Genomic DNA, 19,448 nt, shown 5'->3' with positions numbered 1-19,448 from the left:
GTGAGTCCCATTCCCCAGGCCTTGGGTGCTTGTGCCCAAGACACGGGCACTAGATAGGAGAACGTGTATCTCTTGGGTCAAATGCCGCACCAAGCACTTAGGCTGGTTGCCAACGTTTGTTGAATGAATGAGTGATAGGGAACAAGATGGAAAATGAGGACGCCAACTTTAGACAAGACGCATTCACAGTCTCTATCCACCCTCCATCCCCGCCTTCTGAGGACCCCAGAACTGGTGGCCAGGAGAGGGCTTCCGGAGGTCCGAGGCAGGGATTAGGGCAAGGGTATCAAGCATCCTGGGTTTGTCTCGCCTGGGTCCAAGGAGCCCCCACACGGCCCAGCCCCCCAGCTGCAATTTTCTCCAGAATCACTCGTCTCCAGAGCCCCATATTCAAATAAGCACAGAAGTTGAGCGTGGGCTATATTTAGCAGAGTCAGAGGGAGACGATTGAGCAGAGTTGATCTGGAAGTCGGGCTCGAGGGACCGCGCCCCTCCCGCTGGATGTGCCTGGATAACGCTCCCAGGTGCCCTGAGAGCCCACGTTTGGGGGTCTGTGGGGGGAGAACCAGCATGATCCACAGCCTGCCTGGGCACCAGCGTTGTTTCTCCTTTGAGAGCTTTTACCGAGTCAGCACCACGCTTTTATGAGAAAAGATGGACTGGGCTGTGTTCTGGGGCTGACAGCCTGGCCAGGGAGCCATCCCGCTTGTGACCGAGGGCATTTGGCTCCGGCCTCTGGGCCGGTAACCTCTCGCTCCTGTTATTATCTTTAAAAGCAGCAGCAATCTGCCCCCTTGTGTATTAGTTTCCTGCAGTTGCTGTAATCAATTATCACAAACTGCATGGCTTAAAACAGCAGAAATTTTTTCCCTCACAGTTCTGGCGGTTAGAAGGCTGAGCTGAAGAAGGTGTTGGCAGGGCCACGCTCCCTCCAAAGGCTCTGGGGAGAAACTTCCCTGCCTGTCCCGGCTTCCTGTGTTGCACGCATGCTCGGCGTTCCGTGCTTTGTAGCTACGTCGCTCTAATCTCTGCTCCGTCTCCAGGTGGTCTTCTCCCCTGTGTGTATGTGTCCAAATTTCCCTGTTTCCTAAGGACTCTGGGCCCATCCTAATCCGATACGACCTCATCTTAATTACATCTATGAAGACTTTCCAGATAACATTCACAGGCACCGGGGTTGGACTTTGATACATCTGGGGTGGGGAGGAGCGTACTATTCAATCGTGACACCATCCATCTCCTTCTACCCAAGGACAGCATCACCCCCCACCCCCTTCTCCAGCAACCGTGGTGCAGAGAAGGCCCTCCAGGTGGAAGTCGAATATGTGGTTCAGCTGTGGGCTGGGTGCTGCTCTCATGAGCCTGACTGATCTCACCGGCCAGGTACCTGGAGGCAGCCCTCAGCCTTCACAGCCCACTTACTCAACACCCACCTCATCTCACTCGTTGCATCCTGGGTCTTACCTGCCTCACCTCCTTTCATCCTCAACTCCCCTGTGTGCTGGGATCATTTTCCTCGGATCACACAGGAGGAAACAGGAGTAAAACAAGGTGAGCCCCGTGGCAGCAGGTTGGGTGTCCAGAAGCCAGCCCGGGTCTGACTCGGCTCCTGTAAGAGCTGGAACCGGGGCTCTCACCCTCATTTCCCCTTCCAAGCTGGGGGACAGGGGGCTGTACAGGTGGAGCCTGGGGGGAGCAGAAGGGGCCTCTCCCTAGCACAGTCCTGACACAATCCCCCCCCCCCCCACCTCCACTTAAGGAAATGTTGTGACCACTTTAAAGGTTAACTAGACAAGATGCTGGAGGAAACAGTGTGACCATGGGGCAGAAAGAAGTTGAAATGTGGACCTTTTTCTCCTGAGACTTTACCCTGCCCTGGGCTCATCTCCCCAGACAATTCAGGAGGAACCTGTGGGGTTCTGGGGTGGGGGGACTTTGAGTCAGCCAAAGAGAGGGGGTGCGGCTGTGGTGCCAGGGCACAGGGGAGGCAAATTCGCCAGGCCCAGCCCCAGGTTAGAGGGTCCCTGATGACCAGGAGGAGAAACGGGAGTCAGGAGTGCCTCCCAGCCCTCTGCAGAGACCAGAGGAGACCCTGGCCCCTTGGCAGCCCTCCCACCTCCCCGGTTCTTGGCAAGCACACTGGTCAGTAGCCTCCCTGACTCTCCCTCCTGTCCTTGAACTCAGGATTCAGTCTGGGAGCCAGCTGAGGCCTGTGTGCGCTCTTGGCCCCAAGCCCAGGCTGGACCCAGTCTCTTCCCTCCTCATTCTGAGGCTTGGCAGCCTTCCGAGCCCTGTTCTGTAGGGAGGAGCTGCTCTGGGTCTGGAGACTGCAGGGGGTGGAGGCGGAGGGGGTGTAAGCCTTTAAATGAGGCCTCCTCCAGCACCCTCAACCTAGCCCAGACTCTGAGAACAAAGCTGAAGTTTGAGGGAGCAGAGCGGAGCCATCCAGGCATGATGGGGAGGCCCGTGGTTCATGTTGGATGCATATTAGAAACACCAAAGGAGGTTCTCAGGCCTGCCCATCACCCAGAGATTTTGGTTTAATTAGTCTGAGTGCATCCTGCATGTGAAGATGGCTAACACTCCCCACAGAGGACTGGGATGGGGCTTCACCACGCCTGTGGCCACTCCGTGCCTGTTTCAACAGGGGTGGGGTGAAGCAAAGGGTGGCCAGCTTCGGTTTTAGGGAGAAAGGGCCCCCTTAAAACTAGCATCTGGCCTTATATTGGGGTTGTAGTTTCTTCCCAGGGCCTGGCTTCTTTCTCCTGCCACTCACCTGCCCTTCCAGCTTCACCTTCCACCTCACATTAAGATTTTAAGAGAATTCAAATCTAGGCTCCCATACAAAAAACTCTCAAAACTTACAAAACTTAACAATAAGAAAGCAACTAGGGTTTAGAAATGGGCAAGAGACCTGATCAGACACCTCACCAAGAAGATATATACTGATGGCCAGTAAGCATATGAAAAGATGCTCCACATCCTATGTTATCAGGGGATTGCAACTAAGACCCTATTAATAATGAGTAAAACACCTACCCTACTCCAGTATTCTTGGCTGGGAAATCCCACAGACAGAGGAGCCTGGCGGGCTCACAGTCCATGGGGTCACAAAGAGTGGGACACTAAACAGCAACCCAGTTGGTCTAGACCAGTGGTTTGCAATGTGTGGCCATTATCTTGGTCAAGTTCCCAAGCCCTACCCCAGACAGATTGAATCAGAAACTCGGTAGGGTGAGAGCAGCCTGGGCTTTAATAAGCTCAGAGTCAGAGGACTCTGATGCTGCCAGAGTTTGAGAACCACTGGCTTAGAACAGGGTTTCTTACCTTGGTTCTGCCGACGTCCCAGGCCAATGGTTCGTTGCTGGGGCCTGTCCTGTGCACTGCAGGAGGCTAACACACATGTCTGTCCTCTCCCCACTGATTTCTGGTAGCAGGCCACTCCCCCAGCCCAGTTGTGACTGTCAAACATCTCCAGACAGTGCCGGTTGGCGTCTGGGGAGCTCATTGTCCCTGTTGAGAACTAAGGGAGCATCTCAAACATAGAATTATGCAAAACCATGAATACATCCTGTGACTTGGGCACGATGCTGGGCTATCCCTCTATTGGGTCATTTGATCCTCACTTTAAGGTAAATTGTGTCCATCTCACTGCTTACAAGCTGTGTGACCTTGGGCAAGTTACTTAAACTCTCTGTTGCCTCAGTCTTCTCAACTGTCAAATGGGGGATAATTCAGTTCACTTCAGTCGCACAGTCATGTCTACCTCTGCGACCCCATGGACTGCAGCACGCCAGGCTTCCCTGTCCATCACCAACTCCCAGAGCTTGCTCAAACCATGTCCACTGAGTCAGTGATGTGATCCAACCATCTCATTCTCTGTTGTCCCCTTCTCTTCCTGCCTTCAATCTTTCCCAGCATCAGGGTCTTTTCCATTAAGTCAGCTCTTTGCATCAGGTGGCCAGTTTTGGAGCTTCAGCTGGGGGATAACTGGTGCCTACCTAACAGGATGGCCAAGGACATAAAATGACAAATTGTATTCCAAACCCTCAGCATGGTGTCTGAAGCACAATAAATGCCCAGGAAATATCGGTCTTTTTTTCTAAACTGAAGTCTAGCTCATTTACAATACTATATTAGTTTCAAGTGTACAGCCAAATGATTCAGTTATGTATATTTAAGATTCTTTTCTATTACAGATTATGACAAGATGTTGTCATCTCTGTGCTGTACAGTAAATCCTTATTGTCTATTTTATGTATGTGTGCATGCTAAGTTGCTTTAGTCATGTCTGCTCTTTGTGACCCTATGAACCATAGCCCACCAGGCTCTTCTGTCTGTGGGAGTCTCTAAGAAGACTGGAGTGGGTTGCCATGCCCTCCTCCAGGGGATCTTCCCAACCCAGGGATCAAACCTGTGTCTCCTTTATGGGCAGGCAATTCTTTACCACTAGTACCATCTGGGTAGCAGTGTGTATCTGTTAACTTCATCTTCCTAATTTCTCTCTCCCCTAATTTCTCTTTCCCCGTTGGTAACCGTAAATTTGTTTTGTCTCTTTCAATTTTGTAAACAAATTCATTTTTATTATTTTTAAACACATGTAAGTGACATCATATACACCACATCTAATGAGATGACTGTGGATTTTGTATCTTATTGATGTGGTATATCACATTTGTGTATGTTGAATCATCCTTGCAACTCGAATGAAGCCCACTTGATCATGGTGTGGGATCCTTTTTATATATCGTTGGATTCATTTGCTAATATTTTGTCGAGGAGTTTTGCACCTATATCCATCAAAGATATTGGCCTATAATTTTCTTTTCTAGTGTTTTTGTCTGGTTTTGGTATTAGGGTGATGGTGGTTTCATAGAATGACTTTGGGAGTGTTCCCTCCTCATCAGTCTTTTGGAATAGTTTGAGGATTGGTGTAAGTTCTTTGTATGTTTTTTAGAATTCTCCAGTGAAACCATCTGGTCCTGGACTTTTGTTTACAGGGATTTTTTTGTTTTATTAAATTACAGATTCTATTTCACTTCTAGAGGTCAGTCTGTTCAAATTATCTGTTTCTTCTTGACTTAATTTTGTCAGGCTGTACGTTTTTAGAAACTTGCCCATTTCTTCTAGGTTGTCCAATTTGTTGACATATAAATGTTTATAGTGTTTTCTTATGATTTTATTTCTGCAAGATCAGTTGTCATTTCTCCTCTTTCATTTCTTATTTTGTTTATTTGGGTTCTCTCTGTTTTATTGTTGCTGAACCTGGCTAGAACGTCATCGATTTTTTTTATCCTTTCAAAGAAACCTTATTGATCTTCTGTCCGTCTAGTCAAGGCTATGGTTTTTCCAGTAGTCATGTATGGATGTGAGAGTTGGACTGTGAAGAAAGCTGAGCACCAAAGAATTGATGCTTTTGAACTGTGGTGTTGGAGAAGACTCTTGAGAGTCCCTTGGAATGCAAGGAGATCCAAACAATCCATCCTAAAGGAGATCAGTCCTGGGTGTTCATTGGAAGGACTGATGTTGAAGCTGAAACTCCAGTACTTTGGCCACCTGATGCGAAGAACTGACTCATTTGAAAAGACCCTGATGCTGGGAAAGATTGAAGGCAGGAGGAGAAGGGGACGACAGAGGATGAGATGGCTAGATGGCATCACTGACTCAATGGATATGGGTTTGGGTGGACTCCGGGAGTTGGTGTGGGAGACCTGGCGTGCTGCAGTTCATGGGGTCGCAAAGAGCTGGACACAACTGAGCAACTGAACTGAACTGATCTTCTGTTTGCTTTTTTAAAAATCTCTATTTCATTTATTTACTCTCTAATCTTTATCATTTCTTTCATTCTGCTGACTTTGGGGTTTTTGTTCTTCTTTTTCTAAGTTCTTTTAGGTGGTAGATTAGGTTGTTTATTTGAGATTTTTCTTGTTTCTTGAGGGAGGCCTGTATCTCTATGAAAGCTCCTCTTAGAACTCCTTTAGTTGCATCCCATAGATTTTTGTTTCCATTGTCATTTGTCTCGAAGTATTTTCTGATTTCCTCTTTGATTTCATCATCAGCCCATTATTTTTTAGTAGCATGTTGCTTAGTCTCCATGTAATCTTTTTCTCTCTCCTTTTTCTTTCAGTGGTTGATTTCCAGTTTCATACAATTGTGGTCAGAAAAGATGCTTGAAATAATTCCTATTCTCTTAAATTTGTTGAGGCTTATTTTGTGTTATACCTTGTGGCCTATCCTAGAGAATATTCCATGAGCACTTGAACAGGAAGAAAGTTATTTATTTATGGTTGTGCTGGGTCTTTGTTGCTGCTTGCAGGGCCAGGTCTTCATTGTGGTGTGGAGGCTTCTCACTGCGGTGGCTTCTCTTCTTGAAGAACACAGGCTCTAGGGCATAAGGACTTCAGTGGTTTTGATGCTCGGGCTCAGTAGTTGCTGCACAGGCTCAGTTGCCTTGCAGCGTGCGGGATCTTCCTATATCAGGGATCAAACCCGTGTTCCCTGCCCTGGCAGGCAGATTCTTAACCACTGGCCCACCAGGGAAGTCCCCATGTTATGTCTTTTGAGAGCATTTAGTCCATTGACATTTAAAATAGTTATCGACAAGTGTGTATTTGTTGCCATTTTAAACCTTGTTTTCTAGTTGATTTCATAGTTCTTCTTTATTCTTTTTCTTTAGTGTCCTGATGGTTTTCTCTTGTACTGGGCTTGAGTTCTTTCTTTCTAGTTTTTGGTGATTCTTTTGTATGTTTTTGCTCTCTGGTGACCCTGTGTAAACTGTGTGAATCCAATGTTTTTGGTGTGAGGGCTGTTTTTGGTGTGGGTGCCTGCTATGTCTTTCCTCAGGGTGTGCTGGCCATTGTCCTCTTGATGGGGAGTGTGTTTGGTGTTGGGGAGACCAGAGCCTACACTGGATGTTGGGTAGGGCAGCCTCTTTGCTCTGTGGTTTTCACAGCCCTGTTGGGGGCAGGGTCTGCTCCCCAGTCGTTGGAGTAAAAAACCCCAGATCTGGCTTTAAGCTTCAGTGTGAGGTAGGCAGGAGTGGAGTGCTCCTGCTGGGAAAGAAACCCTTGTGTATTCCTCCCCAGGGGCTGTCAACAGGGGACATGCAATTCTGTGACGCCACCACCCAGTGTGCGTACCAACAAAGTCTGCTGCTGCTGGACCCACCCTGGACTCGCCTCTGCTGAGGGAACACTGATAACTGGCTCAGATGTCAGCCCTGCCCCTGCAGTGTATACTCTCACAAAGCCCATGGCCACTGTAGCCATGCGCTGCCTGAGCCAACTGACAGCGGAGGGTCCTGTGGCAGACTCATGGCCCATCTTATACGCGTTAACAGAGGTGGCCTAGACGACATTCTAGGCCCTTTGGGCTGTTTCTGCACAGCTAAAACGAGCCTTCTCCCTGGGTCCGTCAGCTGAAACCCCATCTACTGCACACCCTGTACATACTGGCAGGAGCGTGTTTCAGGCTGGGAAGTACAGCGATGTGACAGCTGTCAGTGCTGGTCTCCCTCTGCCCTGCCTGGCAGCAAGGCAGTACCTTCACAGTCCTCTTGAGCAAACACCAGGCCATTCCACCTCCCTGTCTGCCCAGCAGGCCTCCCAAATGGCAAAGGGGGTTCCCAGGATGAGGGACCCTTTCCTTTTTCACAGCTCCCTCCCAGGGGTGCAGATTCCATCCTGCTTTTTTTTTTCCCGTCCTACCCGGTTACATGGGGTTCTTTCTTGCAGCTTTGGTTGTGAAGGATCTTCTGCCAGCTTTCAGCTGGTTTTCTGTGAGAATTGTTCCACGTGTACATGTATTTTTGATGTGTTCATTGGGAGATGAACTCATCTTTTTCCTCTGCTGTCCTGACCTCCCTCCCCTAGTCAGTCATCTTATCACGATCCAGCTCAGAGATTCTCATAAAAATGCATTTCTGTCCTTTGACCTCACAGCAAGCACAGCCAGCAGAGGCCAGACCCAGGTGGGCAGAACCGGGTACAGCCTGCTGGTCAAGCAGGGTCCCTAAAGTCACAGTGTTGGGGTGGTCAGAAGGGCCCATGGACTTCTGACACCTGCAGGGATTTCCTCTGAGCAACCTGACATAGCACCAACCTTGTAGATGGAGTGACAATGTGGAAGAGGGGCCCACGGGCCCCAGATATCTGCCCCCAACCCTGGGTGTTCACATCCCACTCCTCCTCCAGGCCTGGGCATACCAGGAAAAAGATGAGAAATAGCACAACTCCTCCTCTGCACCTCACATCCCAATAAAATATTTATTATTTCAAGAAATAAATCTTTAAAAAAAGAGAGAGAAAAGAGTATCTCTATTGCTTTCCCCCGACAGGTCAGGTCCTTGGTGACTACTGAGTTTCTGTGGCCACAGGGGCCACCCCGACCGAGAGGGCTCTCTGATGGGAGGGGTCCAGCCTCAGGCCCACAGCGGGGCTAGTCCCCCCTCTCTGGACTCAGGGTCCTGTGGCTGCTTCCCCAAAAGGGTGGAGGGGCAGGCCTAGGTGGGTGGGGCAGGTTGCCAGAAAGGGAGTGGGATTAAAAACCAACTGGGGTTGGGTGGCAGTGTGTCTGAAGTCCTGGTCTTTTTCCTCAAGCAGGGCTCTGGGCTCAGGCTGAAGGGGAAGGCATGCCACACAAAGATGGACGGACAGCTGGATCCAGAGGAGGTGTGAGGCTGGAGGAAGCTGGAGGTAGGGACGCAGATGCAGCACTGATGGGGTGGGAGGGCACAGCGGGTAGCAGGCCTAGGGAGCCAGGAAATAGGCCAGGTGTGCTGTGGGTGGGGCTGAAGGTCCATCCCAAGCCTGTGAAAGATGCCTGGGGGTGGGGCAGGGCCTGAGGCTTTGGAAGCAAGTCCACGGTCTGGAGTCACAGTCATGCTGGGGGAGGTTTCAGAAAATGCCCAAAGTGAAGAGAGTTGGAACAAGCAAAAGGGAGACAATTCAACCCAAGGTCCAGGTGGTCCCTGCAGCCTCCGACCATAGTCCCCAAGGGTGGAAGGGAGAGGGAATTTGGGAAAGCTAATAGGAGGCCTCAACAGGGTCCCCCAGCCTGGCCTTCCCTCAGGCCCCCCACCCTTTCTGCCCACATTGCAAACAGCTCCAGAGGGACAAGGTTGACCCCTCACACATCACTCCCCACTCTGTGGACCGTTCAATGGGCCATCGAGCAAGTATCACCCCGCTTCCTCTGTCGTATACCCAGAGGGCCCCTCCTGGTCCCAAGAAGGACAAGAGCCCTCTCTCCATCTGGCTCAGATCTGGTCTTGCACAGAGCAAGGGACCTCTGACCACCTGCTCCTGGGCCACTCAGTGGGACCCTTGTACCAACCTCCAGCTGTTTGGCCACTGTGCTGCCATGCGCCCCTGGGAGGAGCATGAGGAGCCTGCCTGGGGTGGGCACCAGGTGCTTGGCAGAGTCTCCCCCCTCCCTAGACCTACACACCAATCTGCCCTGCCCATGTCCCGGTCAAAGAAGAAGGCTTCAGTTCGGGGGCGTCGAGGGGAGGGAGGGTCACTGGAGCTCGGAATCTGCTGGTGCTTTCTCCTGCAGTGGGGAGGGCCAGCCGGGCGGTCACCCTCACAGACAGTCCTGGCACAAGGCCACCTGGCCCTTGCGGAAGTCTCGGCAGGGGCAGAGCCGCCGATATTTCGTGCTGGAGCCGGCACAGCTGAAGAGCAGAGGTTCCTTCTGCAGGAAGCACTCCTGGCCGGGCTGGGCGAAGGCCGGGTACAGGTGGTTCATCTCTGACTCAATGCCGTCGCAGGGCACCTGCAGCCTGGGTGGGCACCACCGGAGGCGGTCACTCAGTGGGCACTGCCCATTCCCCCCACCCCGGCCCACCCATTCTGGACCCAGGGATGTTTCTAGGAGGCGCTGGGATAAACGCTGGGGTGGGCAGCTCCTGACAGTGGGCAGGAGGGCAGGGCCACAGGCTGATACATCAGGAGAAATCGGGCAGTTTCTGCAGCCTGGACCTAGAAGATGCCCAGACAGCCTGGGCAGGGGTGTAGAGCTGCAATGTGGAAACCTGCCTGGAAGGTCCCTTCCAGATCCTTCCTCTCTGGGAAGCACTGAGTCCCCCTCACCCTTGCTGGCAGGCCAGGGGGCAAGGCAGTCAAGGGAGTGAGGGGCTACAGGTGAAGTCAGCTGGGCCGGGTCAGGCAGGGGGCTCACTCACTTCTGGAAGGCGTCCTGGCTGTTGAGGAAAGGGAAGAAAGAGGGCTCGCAGATCAGCCCGTGGTCCAAGCAGGCGTCCGTGCAGGCCGTCCCCGCAGCAGCCAGCCAGGCCCGGAGGGAGTGCGCTGGAGGCCAGGCCCCCGGGGCCAAGCTGGCGTTGCGGGCCCATTCAAGGTGGGTGGCGTTGGGAGCCAGGATGAAGGGGCTCTGCGGGGCTCGGGTCCCAGGTGGGGCAGGACCTGGGGCTGCACAAAAGTCCTGCCGGGAGGAAAGCAGAGTTTGGAGGAAAAATGGGGCACCTCTCTCCCGCCAACTCAACCTACTCCCGACTTCCCCCTCACTTGCTACCAAACTTTTAAGCAGCTTTATAATAAAATGAAAAATAAGAGACTTTGCATTTCCGTGCTATGATATGGAGGCTTGGATGCGAGAGCTGGGGGTCCAGGAGAGGGGCGCTCCAGGCCTGGTCTCTGAGCAGTACTGCTGGCCCCTCAACAGTCCATCTCCACCCTCCACAGGGAAGGAAACAGGCTGGAGAAAGACGGGGGGGGCTAAAGCACCCTGCACCCCGGGCAGAGGTGGGTCCTCAGACTCTGGAGCCGCCCCACCCCAGAGACCGAGAGTGGGGGACCCACACACCTGGTGCTGGATGTAGGCGTGGATTCGCTCCAGCATCCCCTCACACGTGTACTCGTAGGGCAGGTAGGGGTCCACCTGTGGGAGAGACAGGCAGACACATGGGTCAGGAGAAACCCTGGGGCTCCCCAGACCTGGCCGCTTGGCTCTGGGAGCAGAGATCTGGGGGCTCAGGCATCCTGCACCCAGCTAGCCGACCACTCCATCCACTCAGATGCCTGCTCCCCAATGCCCCCCACAGTGGCCCCCAGGGACTCAGGACAGCTCATCTCTCCTTGGCTCCTTTCCAGCTATACCAAGTTTTCCCTCTTTCCCTAAAGCTCATTGTTCTATCTCCACTTGGGCTGTGATGTCTGCTCTTTCCGAGCCAAACCCTGGATTCATCTTCCCCTTCCCAGGTGGCTCAGGGGTAAAGAATCCACTGACAGGAGACATGAGTTCAATCCCTGGGTCAGGAAATTCATCTGGAGGAGGAAATGGCAACCTTCGCTAGTATTCTTTGCTTCCCTAGTTGCTCAGTTCAGCTGGTATAGAATCCGCCTACAACACAGGAGACCCCAGTTTGATTCTTGGGTCAAAAAGTTCCCCTGGAGAAGGGATAGGCTACCCACTCCAGTATTCTTGGGCTTCCCTGGTGGCTCAGTTAGTAAAGAATCTGCCCACAATGCGGGAGACCTGGGTTCGATCCCTGGGGTGGGAAGGTCCCCTGAAGGAGGGCATGGCAACCCACTTCAGTATTCTTGCCTGGAGAATCCCCACAGACAGAGGAGCCTGGGGGGCTACAGGCCATGGGGTCACCAAGAGTCAGACACGACAGTGATCAAGCACAGCATAGCTTAGATGTCACCTCCTCCAGGAAGCAGACCCAGAGTAACACCTCCTGTTTAACTCCTGTTAAAAGACCACTTTCCTTGGCCCTCACCCCAGACCTCCCCAGTGTAGAACTGGCTCCTGTGTTATCATTTCTGATGTGTCCCTTGTCTCCCTCAGGTTAGGAGCCCCATGCACTCTGGGACCATGACTTGTTCACCATTGAATCCCTGATGCCTCACCCACTGCCTGGTACCCAGTCGTCACTGGGGAAGTAGTCGTAGAATGGAAAAGCATCCCGGCTCTGCCTGTGTCCTGCCCAAGATGCGGAAGGTTCACGCAAAGGAACCCAGAGCATCTCTCAGCCTGATGGAATGAGATCACATTTGTGAAGCTTCCTGCCCAGATCAGGCACCTGGGAGCTCTATGAACTAGGTGCCCCAAACAGAGGCCACACACCGTCCATCTAAATATCAAAGTTACAGAGCAGCGCACACTGGGGCTGATGGGAGCAGATGGATTAGGCAGCTGGGGCCCGAGCAGTGAAGGGAACAAAGGGAGGAAGCGATGAGGGACCTGCCTCCTGGGAGTGGGGACCCGCACCTCTCCTCCACTCTTCCTGCCTGGCCACCCCTGCCCTGTTCACACCAACCCCCCGGGGGCCCAGCACACAGCCAGCCCGGAGGAAAGATCGGCCAGGTGGGCAGGAGGCAAGATCAGGCTGACATGGGAGACAGTCCATCTCAGACTCAGAGAAAGATGTTTTAGCCTTCAACACCCATGCCCAACTCCCCACGTGTGTGTGTGTGTGTGTGTGTGTATGTGTTGGCACCACACCCAGCCAGCCCACCTCCTGTTAATGCCATTTTCCAGCCAGCAGCACCAGGAATCAGGTAGCTTCAGCCCTGGTAGTGAAATCCTGCAGGTCTGCTCGAGGCCACACTCCCCCTGCACCCGCCCTTCCTCATCATCAGAGGTGGGTGGAGTCAGAGCCCAATCCTGCCTCCAGGAGACCCCACCTCGAGGGGCTACAGGCCCATCCTGAGCCCTCTGGCCAGGGGGATATGCCTGACATCAAGCTGAGGAGGGTCTTGAGAAGCGGCAGCCGCCACCAGGACCGAGTCTCAGGACAAGACCCCTCCCATCTGACCTTGCCCCAGTCCTCACTTCACCTGCACTGTGAGCCGGTGTCCTTAATCCAGGGGCAGTTCCGGGGTCCCAGAGAATTCCCTGGGTCCACACCCAGCCACATCCTTCACAGTCCATCGACCAGCACAGCTTTTCAGCCCTGAGCTCTGCACGGTCAGTCCCAGCCCGAGCTGCTGGCCCCCGAGGCCCCAGCCGCCAGCTGCTGCTCTAGCAGGTCCCCAGTTGCCTCGGGTACAAGGCTTCAAGTCCTGGTTATAAATAAACCCCCCGGAGAAGAGACTTCCCCTCCAAATGTCACTGCCTGCTCTAGCAGCAGCCACCGAGTTATCCCCCTCGTGGTTTGAAGCCTATCACGCGGTGATTCAAAGCCGGGCACCCCCTGAATGAGGGAACATTTCAGAGCAGCCACGTCCCACCTGCCGTGAATCTCCCACCGGACGAGCCAGCCTGCCTGGAAATTACCCCCATTAGGTCTAATTACAGGTGTGCACAGTGATCCGTCTCACAGAATGGCAGGTGCTGGTCCTGCTGGAATTACCGGCCTGTGATAATGAGAACGGCGGGCGGGGAGAAAGCGGGCGTCCCTCCCCCCACTTCCCTGTCCCTCCTCTCCCTCCCCTCACCTCGAATGGCCTCACCCTGGACAGAGAGATGCTTGAAGGGCAAACCCAGTGAGGCTGAGAGGCCTGAAAAGAGCCCCCACCTGGAGCCTCCTCGCTGCCTGTTGTGGGGGTGGTGGCAGGCAAAGGGTGGGGGCCGCCGGGCTGATGCCTCAGGTCCCTCTCGGCCCCTCCCCTTCCCTCTCCCCGCAAAAGGCCCACGACTCGAAGAAGCTGTGTCCCCTGATGGCGGCCCTCGTTCGCTCTCTGAGCTCCTGCCAGCTATCTCTGTTTTTTAAACTAGGATGATCAGATTTACCCAGGGGGCTTGTTTAGAACGCAGACTCTAGTCCAAGTTCGATGCAGGAAACAGGGCACTCAAAGCTGGTGCTCTGGGACAACCCACAGAGGTGGGATGGGGAGGGAGGTAGGAGGGGGGTTCCGGATGGGGGACACATGTACACCCGTGGCTGATTCATGTCAATGAATGGCAAAAACTACCACAATATTGTAAAGTAATTAGCCTCCAATTAAAATAAATTAAAAAAAAAAAAGTAAAACGCAGACTCCAAGCCACACCTGTCCTTTGAAATCAGAAGCCGGGGACAGGCCCAAGAGTCTGCCTTTTAAACACCTTCCAGGCTAACTGGGAGGTGGGGTAGGAGTGGGGGTGGTTAAAAGCAGAGGGGCCTCGGGCTGGTTTGGAGTCCAGCTGCAAGAGTCAGCCTGGTGAATCTGCAATACCTTAGTTCCCGGACCCTTACGTTCTTGTGATTTTTAATTAATAATTAACACAATTAAACAGATGTTCATGTTTTTAAAAAATCAAGAGAAAACAAGGCAAAGGAAGTTTTCCTCTGACCCCAGATGCCCAGACCCCGCCCGGGGGCAGCCACGTTATCAGTTTCTTGTGTGTCCAACCAGAAATAATGTGTGAATAGATGAACGGGCTCACACGCACAGACCACCCCCACCCCATTTTTATTCTGCAGCTGGGAACACCATCTCCACAGGGCTGGGATCTCACTGAGTTTCTCTCGAGGGAGGGATTCTGGAGGTGGGGCCAGGCCTCTGGCCTGGAGGTGGACAAAAGCCTTCGGAGGTCCCCCTCTCACCCCTGCCTCTGTCCCCACCTCCAGGTGGAAGCCTCGGATGACTGATTTGGCAAGGGGTGGGCAGAGGGAACGGGAAGGGGGTGGTGGTTTCCTCCAGGATAGCATCCCACAGCACCCTCCCCCATACCTTCCATGGAGGTACCTCTTCAGCCCAGTGTTGAGAGCTGACCCCCTCCCCCACCCCTCACCCATCCAGCGATGGATGGAGCTGGGGGAGGAACACCTCGATTTCCTCATTTCTCAGGTAGGACAATTCGGGATCTGAGTACCCCACCTCTCAGAGGTCCCTGCTAGCATTGGACACCAGGTGCCTGCAGGCAGGGGTAACCTCCATAACACACCCTGACTCACTGTCCCTCTAGAACCTTCCTTCTTGGGATCACCCCCCAAATAAACTACTTGTCGTCAAATCCCTGTCTGGGGTCAGCTCCTGGAAGAACCCAGTCTCAGTCTGTGACTTGGAGGAGCTCCCCACAGAGGAGGATTTGCTTAAGTGGATGCTTCAGAAGGGGCAGAGGGCTCTCCCCGCACCACTGAGGGAGGGTCCCAAAGTTCAGCCACTTCCAGGTCAACCTGGCCACGTCCACTACAACTGGAGGTGTACCTAGGCTGTAACATGGCAGTTTCCTGGGCACCTTCTCTAAAGAAACAATCACAGCCGCTCAGGAGGGAAGGACGAGGGTGTAGTGGGTAGAGGCAGGGAGCAGGTGCGGGAGGCAGGGACTCTCTGGGGCCATTTGCTGAGAGGGTGGGCTAAGTGGGGAGAGGGCTGAGTGGGAGGGGACTGATCCATGGGATGCAGGAGGGTGTTAAAAAAATGCCAACCTGGCAGTCCAATGGTTAGGACATGGGATTCAATTCTTGTTTAGAGAACTAAGATCCCACAAGCCACATGGTGTGGCCCCCCCAAAAAAGGAAAAAACAAACACAAACCTGCCTATAGTCAGGACAACCAGGCAGAACTCTGGACCCAGAGCTAAGCATTTAAGACCATAGGGGGATCTATGCCTGCTGGCCTCTGTCCCGAGCCTAGCAGGGCCCCCAGCTCCCCGGGCAGCTGGGCGTCCTCCTGGGCATGGCTCTCCCTTGTAGAGCCCCTGCTCTACATGCTCTCTGACTCTGCCACAAGCTTACCCTGAGCCGCACATCCCCCCAGGGACGGCACACGCAATGAACGAACAACATGGTATTGGGCAGGGAAGAGGACCCAGCAGGAATGGTTATTTTGGCTCAGCCTGGAGTCTGAGCTACTGCAAGAAGTGGGTCCAGAGGGCCTGTGGCGAGCAGAAAGCCCCCACCCCCACCCCGTTCACACAGTCTGACCTCTTCTCTATATACAGGGACCATGAGAGCACACAGGGGGCTCTCAGATGCCAAAGGTGCCAGCAGAGGAGGCGAGCTGCACAAGCCCCTCCCTGCCCCTCCCATACACAAGCGCATCCCCCCCACACACACCAACACTTACTTGCTGGAGGAAACACAAATGCTCCACCCACTTGCTACCCAAAGGTGGCGCCACCACCAATACCACAGATCTGGTTTGAAAGGCAGGGCTTCAGCCCCACCCAACCTGCTGAATCTGAACCTGCGCTTTTAACAAGATCGCAGATGATCTGTGGGCCCTGAGATGTGCTGCCCAAGGCCACAGGGACAGCAAGAGTCCAAAGAACCTTCACACATTCATCCTGGAAACCACCCTGCACCTAACTTGTGCTAACAGGACCTGGCCTCCTAAGACACTCAATAAGTGATTCTGGATCCAGGGCTGCCATGTAAGGTTGTGTAGGCTGCCCACTGCACAAAAGCATATTTCCGCCTCCACTTCCTCGACAAACACACACACATCTAAGTTGGTGAGTGGGGCCCCTGCGCAAATTTGCCAATCCAGGCCTGCAAGTCTGAATTCACCAAGAGGAGCATCTTTTTCCAATTATAGCAAAGACCCAAAGTATAGGATATTGGCGGTCCTGACTGGATCCGAGCCTCACCTGGGTTGTCATGATGGCTTGGATGGCTGCTTCAAACTCCTCTGAGTTGTTGTAGTCAACGGTCCACACGTGGGGCTTGCCAATGAAGTTCTCTGCATAGGGATGCTGGGAGAATACCTACCCAGGGCACAGAGACAGGCAGCTTCTCCCTGTGCTGCCAAGCTGGGCTGGGTGAAGGGGAGGTGCCCCCACCCATCTGGGCCATCTCTCCTTCACCCCAGGCTTCATGCTTCTCCTTCCAGGAACTTTGGGGTCCCATCTCAGAGCCCCTGGATGTGGGCTCAGGCCCTTCCCACTCACCTCTCTGGAGGTGGGCTTGCCCCGGAAGAACTCGTGGTTGAGGGAGCTGTGGGGCGGGCTGAACCGGGACTGCAGGAAGACACAGCCGTTGGCGATGGCCTCCAGCGGGGCAGGGCCCTCATAGGGAAAGCCAAACCCTATGAAGAGCTGCAGAACCAAGGTGGCATGATGATCAGGGAAGGTTGGGTATCACAGCCCAGGAGCCCCGAGAAGCTGGGGGTGAGGTTGGGGTCAGGACATTCACAGGAGGCAACTGGAGCAGTAGAGAACACAGGCCAGCTGTGTGCCTTGGCCATTGTGAAGTGAGGAGGTCTAATTAGGTAATATCAATGGCCTCTTCCTGCTCCAAAGACTATGATTTGGAGAGGAAAAGAAAGAGCAAGGGTTCCCAAGCTTACAAGGCTTCAGGCCACTCCTACAGTTGACCTCAAAGGACCTTTACTCACTCACCCAAAAGACATTCATTCAGCACCTGACTTGCACTAGAGGAGTGCTCATAGGGTTGGCCCCTGGAAGATGATATAAGTGATTCTGAATCGGGTTTCCACGTAAGGTTGTTTGGGTTGCTCACTGCACAAAGGTATCCTCTTTCCACCCCAATACATACACACCACACATACCCAAGATGCCTAAGGAAAGGAGCTATGGTCAGATTAGGAAAGGACCTAGCAGCTAGAAGGAGACCCTTCAGGTTCAGCTGACACTTCAGGGCCCACAGCAGGATCATGCTCCAAGGACACAGTTCAGGAACTTCCAGAAGCAGTCAGATGGAACTCTAGCCTGGCTGCTGCTCCTCCTTTTGCCCCTGGCCTGTCTTTCTACCCACTCAGTGGCTCTGAGATCCATGCCTGACCCAGAAGTCGGCTGGACTGGTGTTACGGGGCAGCAGGCGGGAAGCCCAACTCTTTTTCCCATCACTGAACCCCATCCAGCTCCCTTTCCCTGATAGGTAGCTCTATCTCTAATCCTGGCTCCGAGGCCTGGACACGAGGTTCAGGGCAGCAGAGCGTGCTGGGGCATGTCCACACGTAGAAGGGGGCATGAGCGACAGTGGCAGATGTGGCAAGCATGAATGGGCAGCCTCCTGGGCGTCTATGGCTGGGCTGGGGTAAGGATGGAGGAGGGGGTGGGGCTCACTTTGGCCTTGCGCAGCAGCTGCTGGAACTCAGGCTGCGGCAAGAGGCCGTGGTTCTTCACAAAGGCCGGGACTTCGGGGGGCCGCTGGCTCTCGTAGTACACGGTGCCGTGGATCTCCATGTACTTGTTCAGAATGCTCAAGAACTTCTCCTTCCCCTGGAAGAGGAGGAGGAGGAGGAGATGGGGGCCTTGCTCTGACCACAGATGGCAGAGCCCACTGAAGAGACATCACTGGTCGGGAAATCAGAAAACATGGGCCAGTTTCAGGTTGGTCCCTAATCAGCTGTGTGACCTTGAAGACGCCCCCTCTCCTCTCTGGACCTCAATTCCTTTATCTGTGAGTTGCCGAGGTTGGACTAGACCAGGGGCCCTAGGCCTATTTAGCCATGGACCTGTTGTCTTCCAAACGTCTCCCATAGAAACCAACATCCAATTGCATCCAAAAGTTTGTATTGTCAAAGCTATGGCTTTTCCAGTAGTCGTGTTTGGATGTGAGAGTTGGACCATAAGGAAGGCTAAGCACCGGAAAACTGATGCTTTTGAATTCTAGTGCTGGAGAAGACCCTTGAGAGCCCTGGGACAGCAAGGAGATCAAACCAGTCAATCCAAAAGGAAATCAACCTTGAATATTCACTGGAAGGACTGATGCTGAAGCTGAAGCTCTGATACTTTGGCCACCTGATGAGAAGAGCTGATTCACTGGAAAAGATACTGATGCTGGGAAAGATTGAGGGCAGGAGGAGAAGGGGACAACAGAGGATGAGATGGTTGGATGGCATCATCAACTCAATGGACATGAGTTTGAGCAGGAGACAGTAAGGACAGGGGAGCCTGGCGTGCTGCAGTTCATGGGGTCACAAAGAGTCGGACACACTTAGTGACTGAAGAACAAATGGAGCTACTTGGCCTCCTCTGAACCCTGATGACCTCTGCAGTGGTGTGCAGCATGGGCGAGTAGATCACACCTCAGCGCCTGGGCGCCCATCTGACCCTACGGCTCAGGCTCTGAGCTGGGAGCTGCAGTCAGTGTAGGATCTCAGTAGAAATAAGCATGGGATTGGCTGCTGGGTTCTATTTTTTAGTTTTTTTTTTTTTTTTTTGAGGCTTGCAGAAGAAAGGAAGGGATAAGTTGAAGGGAAAGTAGCTACAAGATCATGAATCAGGGTAGGGCTTGGAGCTCTTTTCAGGGAGTGTTGGTTCCCAGCAGATCAGTGGGTCAGAGGAAAAGAACCCATGGTTCCCCATGTCCTACCAGCCAGCATGAAGTCAGACCACCAGAAGCTCCAGCCCAGATTTAGTTTATAAACCACAGCTCTTGAAGAATGTTATCAACAAATATTAAAATAATTAACAATTCACATTTTGAAACTCAAAGTGCATAAATTTTTTACAAAGAGGCCTTTCACATTGGGTAATGCAGATCAGCCCTGTCTCTGAGAATGATCAGGAAATACAGGGAAAACACCTATGATGGCCCTGAAAATCTAACAAAGAATGAAAAAATTTGAGGCCAAGACCTGGGAGAAAGAAGA

At 53.1% G+C, this 19,448-nt stretch overlaps 1 protein-coding gene and 1 long non-coding RNA gene across 11 annotated transcripts in view; one reads left to right on the top strand and one right to left on the bottom strand.

Annotated features, from left to right (window-relative positions):
* LOC147351142 (uncharacterized) overlaps positions 1–18,623 on the top strand; it is a 36,006-nt gene extending 17,383 nt beyond the window's left edge. For 4 of the 6 annotated variants that reach the window (XR_015147223.1, XR_015147220.1, XR_015147221.1 and 1 more), the window contains one exon: positions 7,086–10,570. This is a non-coding gene — a long non-coding RNA (uncharacterized LOC147351142). Of the gene's footprint in view, positions 1–880; positions 1,552–7,085; positions 10,571–11,808 lie in introns of those variants that run through there. The other 2 variants (XR_015147224.1, XR_015147222.1) reach the window with 2 other exon arrangements.
* The window catches only part of MGAT5B (alpha-1,6-mannosylglycoprotein 6-beta-N-acetylglucosaminyltransferase B), an 81,038-nt gene continuing 69,829 nt past the window's right edge, over positions 8,240–19,448 (bottom strand). For 4 of the 5 annotated variants that reach the window (XM_086356329.1, XM_086356328.1, XM_086356327.1 and 1 more), the window contains 6 exons: positions 17,917–18,072; positions 16,780–16,926; positions 16,480–16,596; positions 10,822–10,896; positions 10,184–10,440; positions 8,240–9,781 (listed from right to left, as the gene is read on the bottom strand). In XM_086356329.1, coding sequence (XP_086212455.1) covers positions 9,583–9,781; positions 10,184–10,440; positions 10,822–10,896; positions 16,480–16,596; positions 16,780–16,926; positions 17,917–18,072 — 951 coding nt within the window. In that variant the 3' untranslated portion in view covers positions 8,240–9,582. Of the gene's footprint in view, positions 9,782–10,183; positions 10,441–10,821; positions 10,897–16,479; positions 16,597–16,779; positions 16,927–17,916; positions 18,073–19,448 lie in introns of those variants that run through there. The other variant, XR_015147217.1, reaches the window with a different exon arrangement.

Source organism: Bos grunniens, chromosome 19 (genome assembly GCF_055505025.1).
Source record: "Bos grunniens cultivar Pamir isolate PY7600 chromosome 19, Bosgru_T2T1.0, whole genome shotgun sequence".
Classification (NCBI taxonomy): Eukaryota; Metazoa; Chordata; class Mammalia; order Artiodactyla; family Bovidae; genus Bos; species Bos grunniens.
The sequence above is the reverse complement of the archived record's forward strand: the minus strand, read 5'-3'. Positions and strand labels throughout refer to the sequence as shown.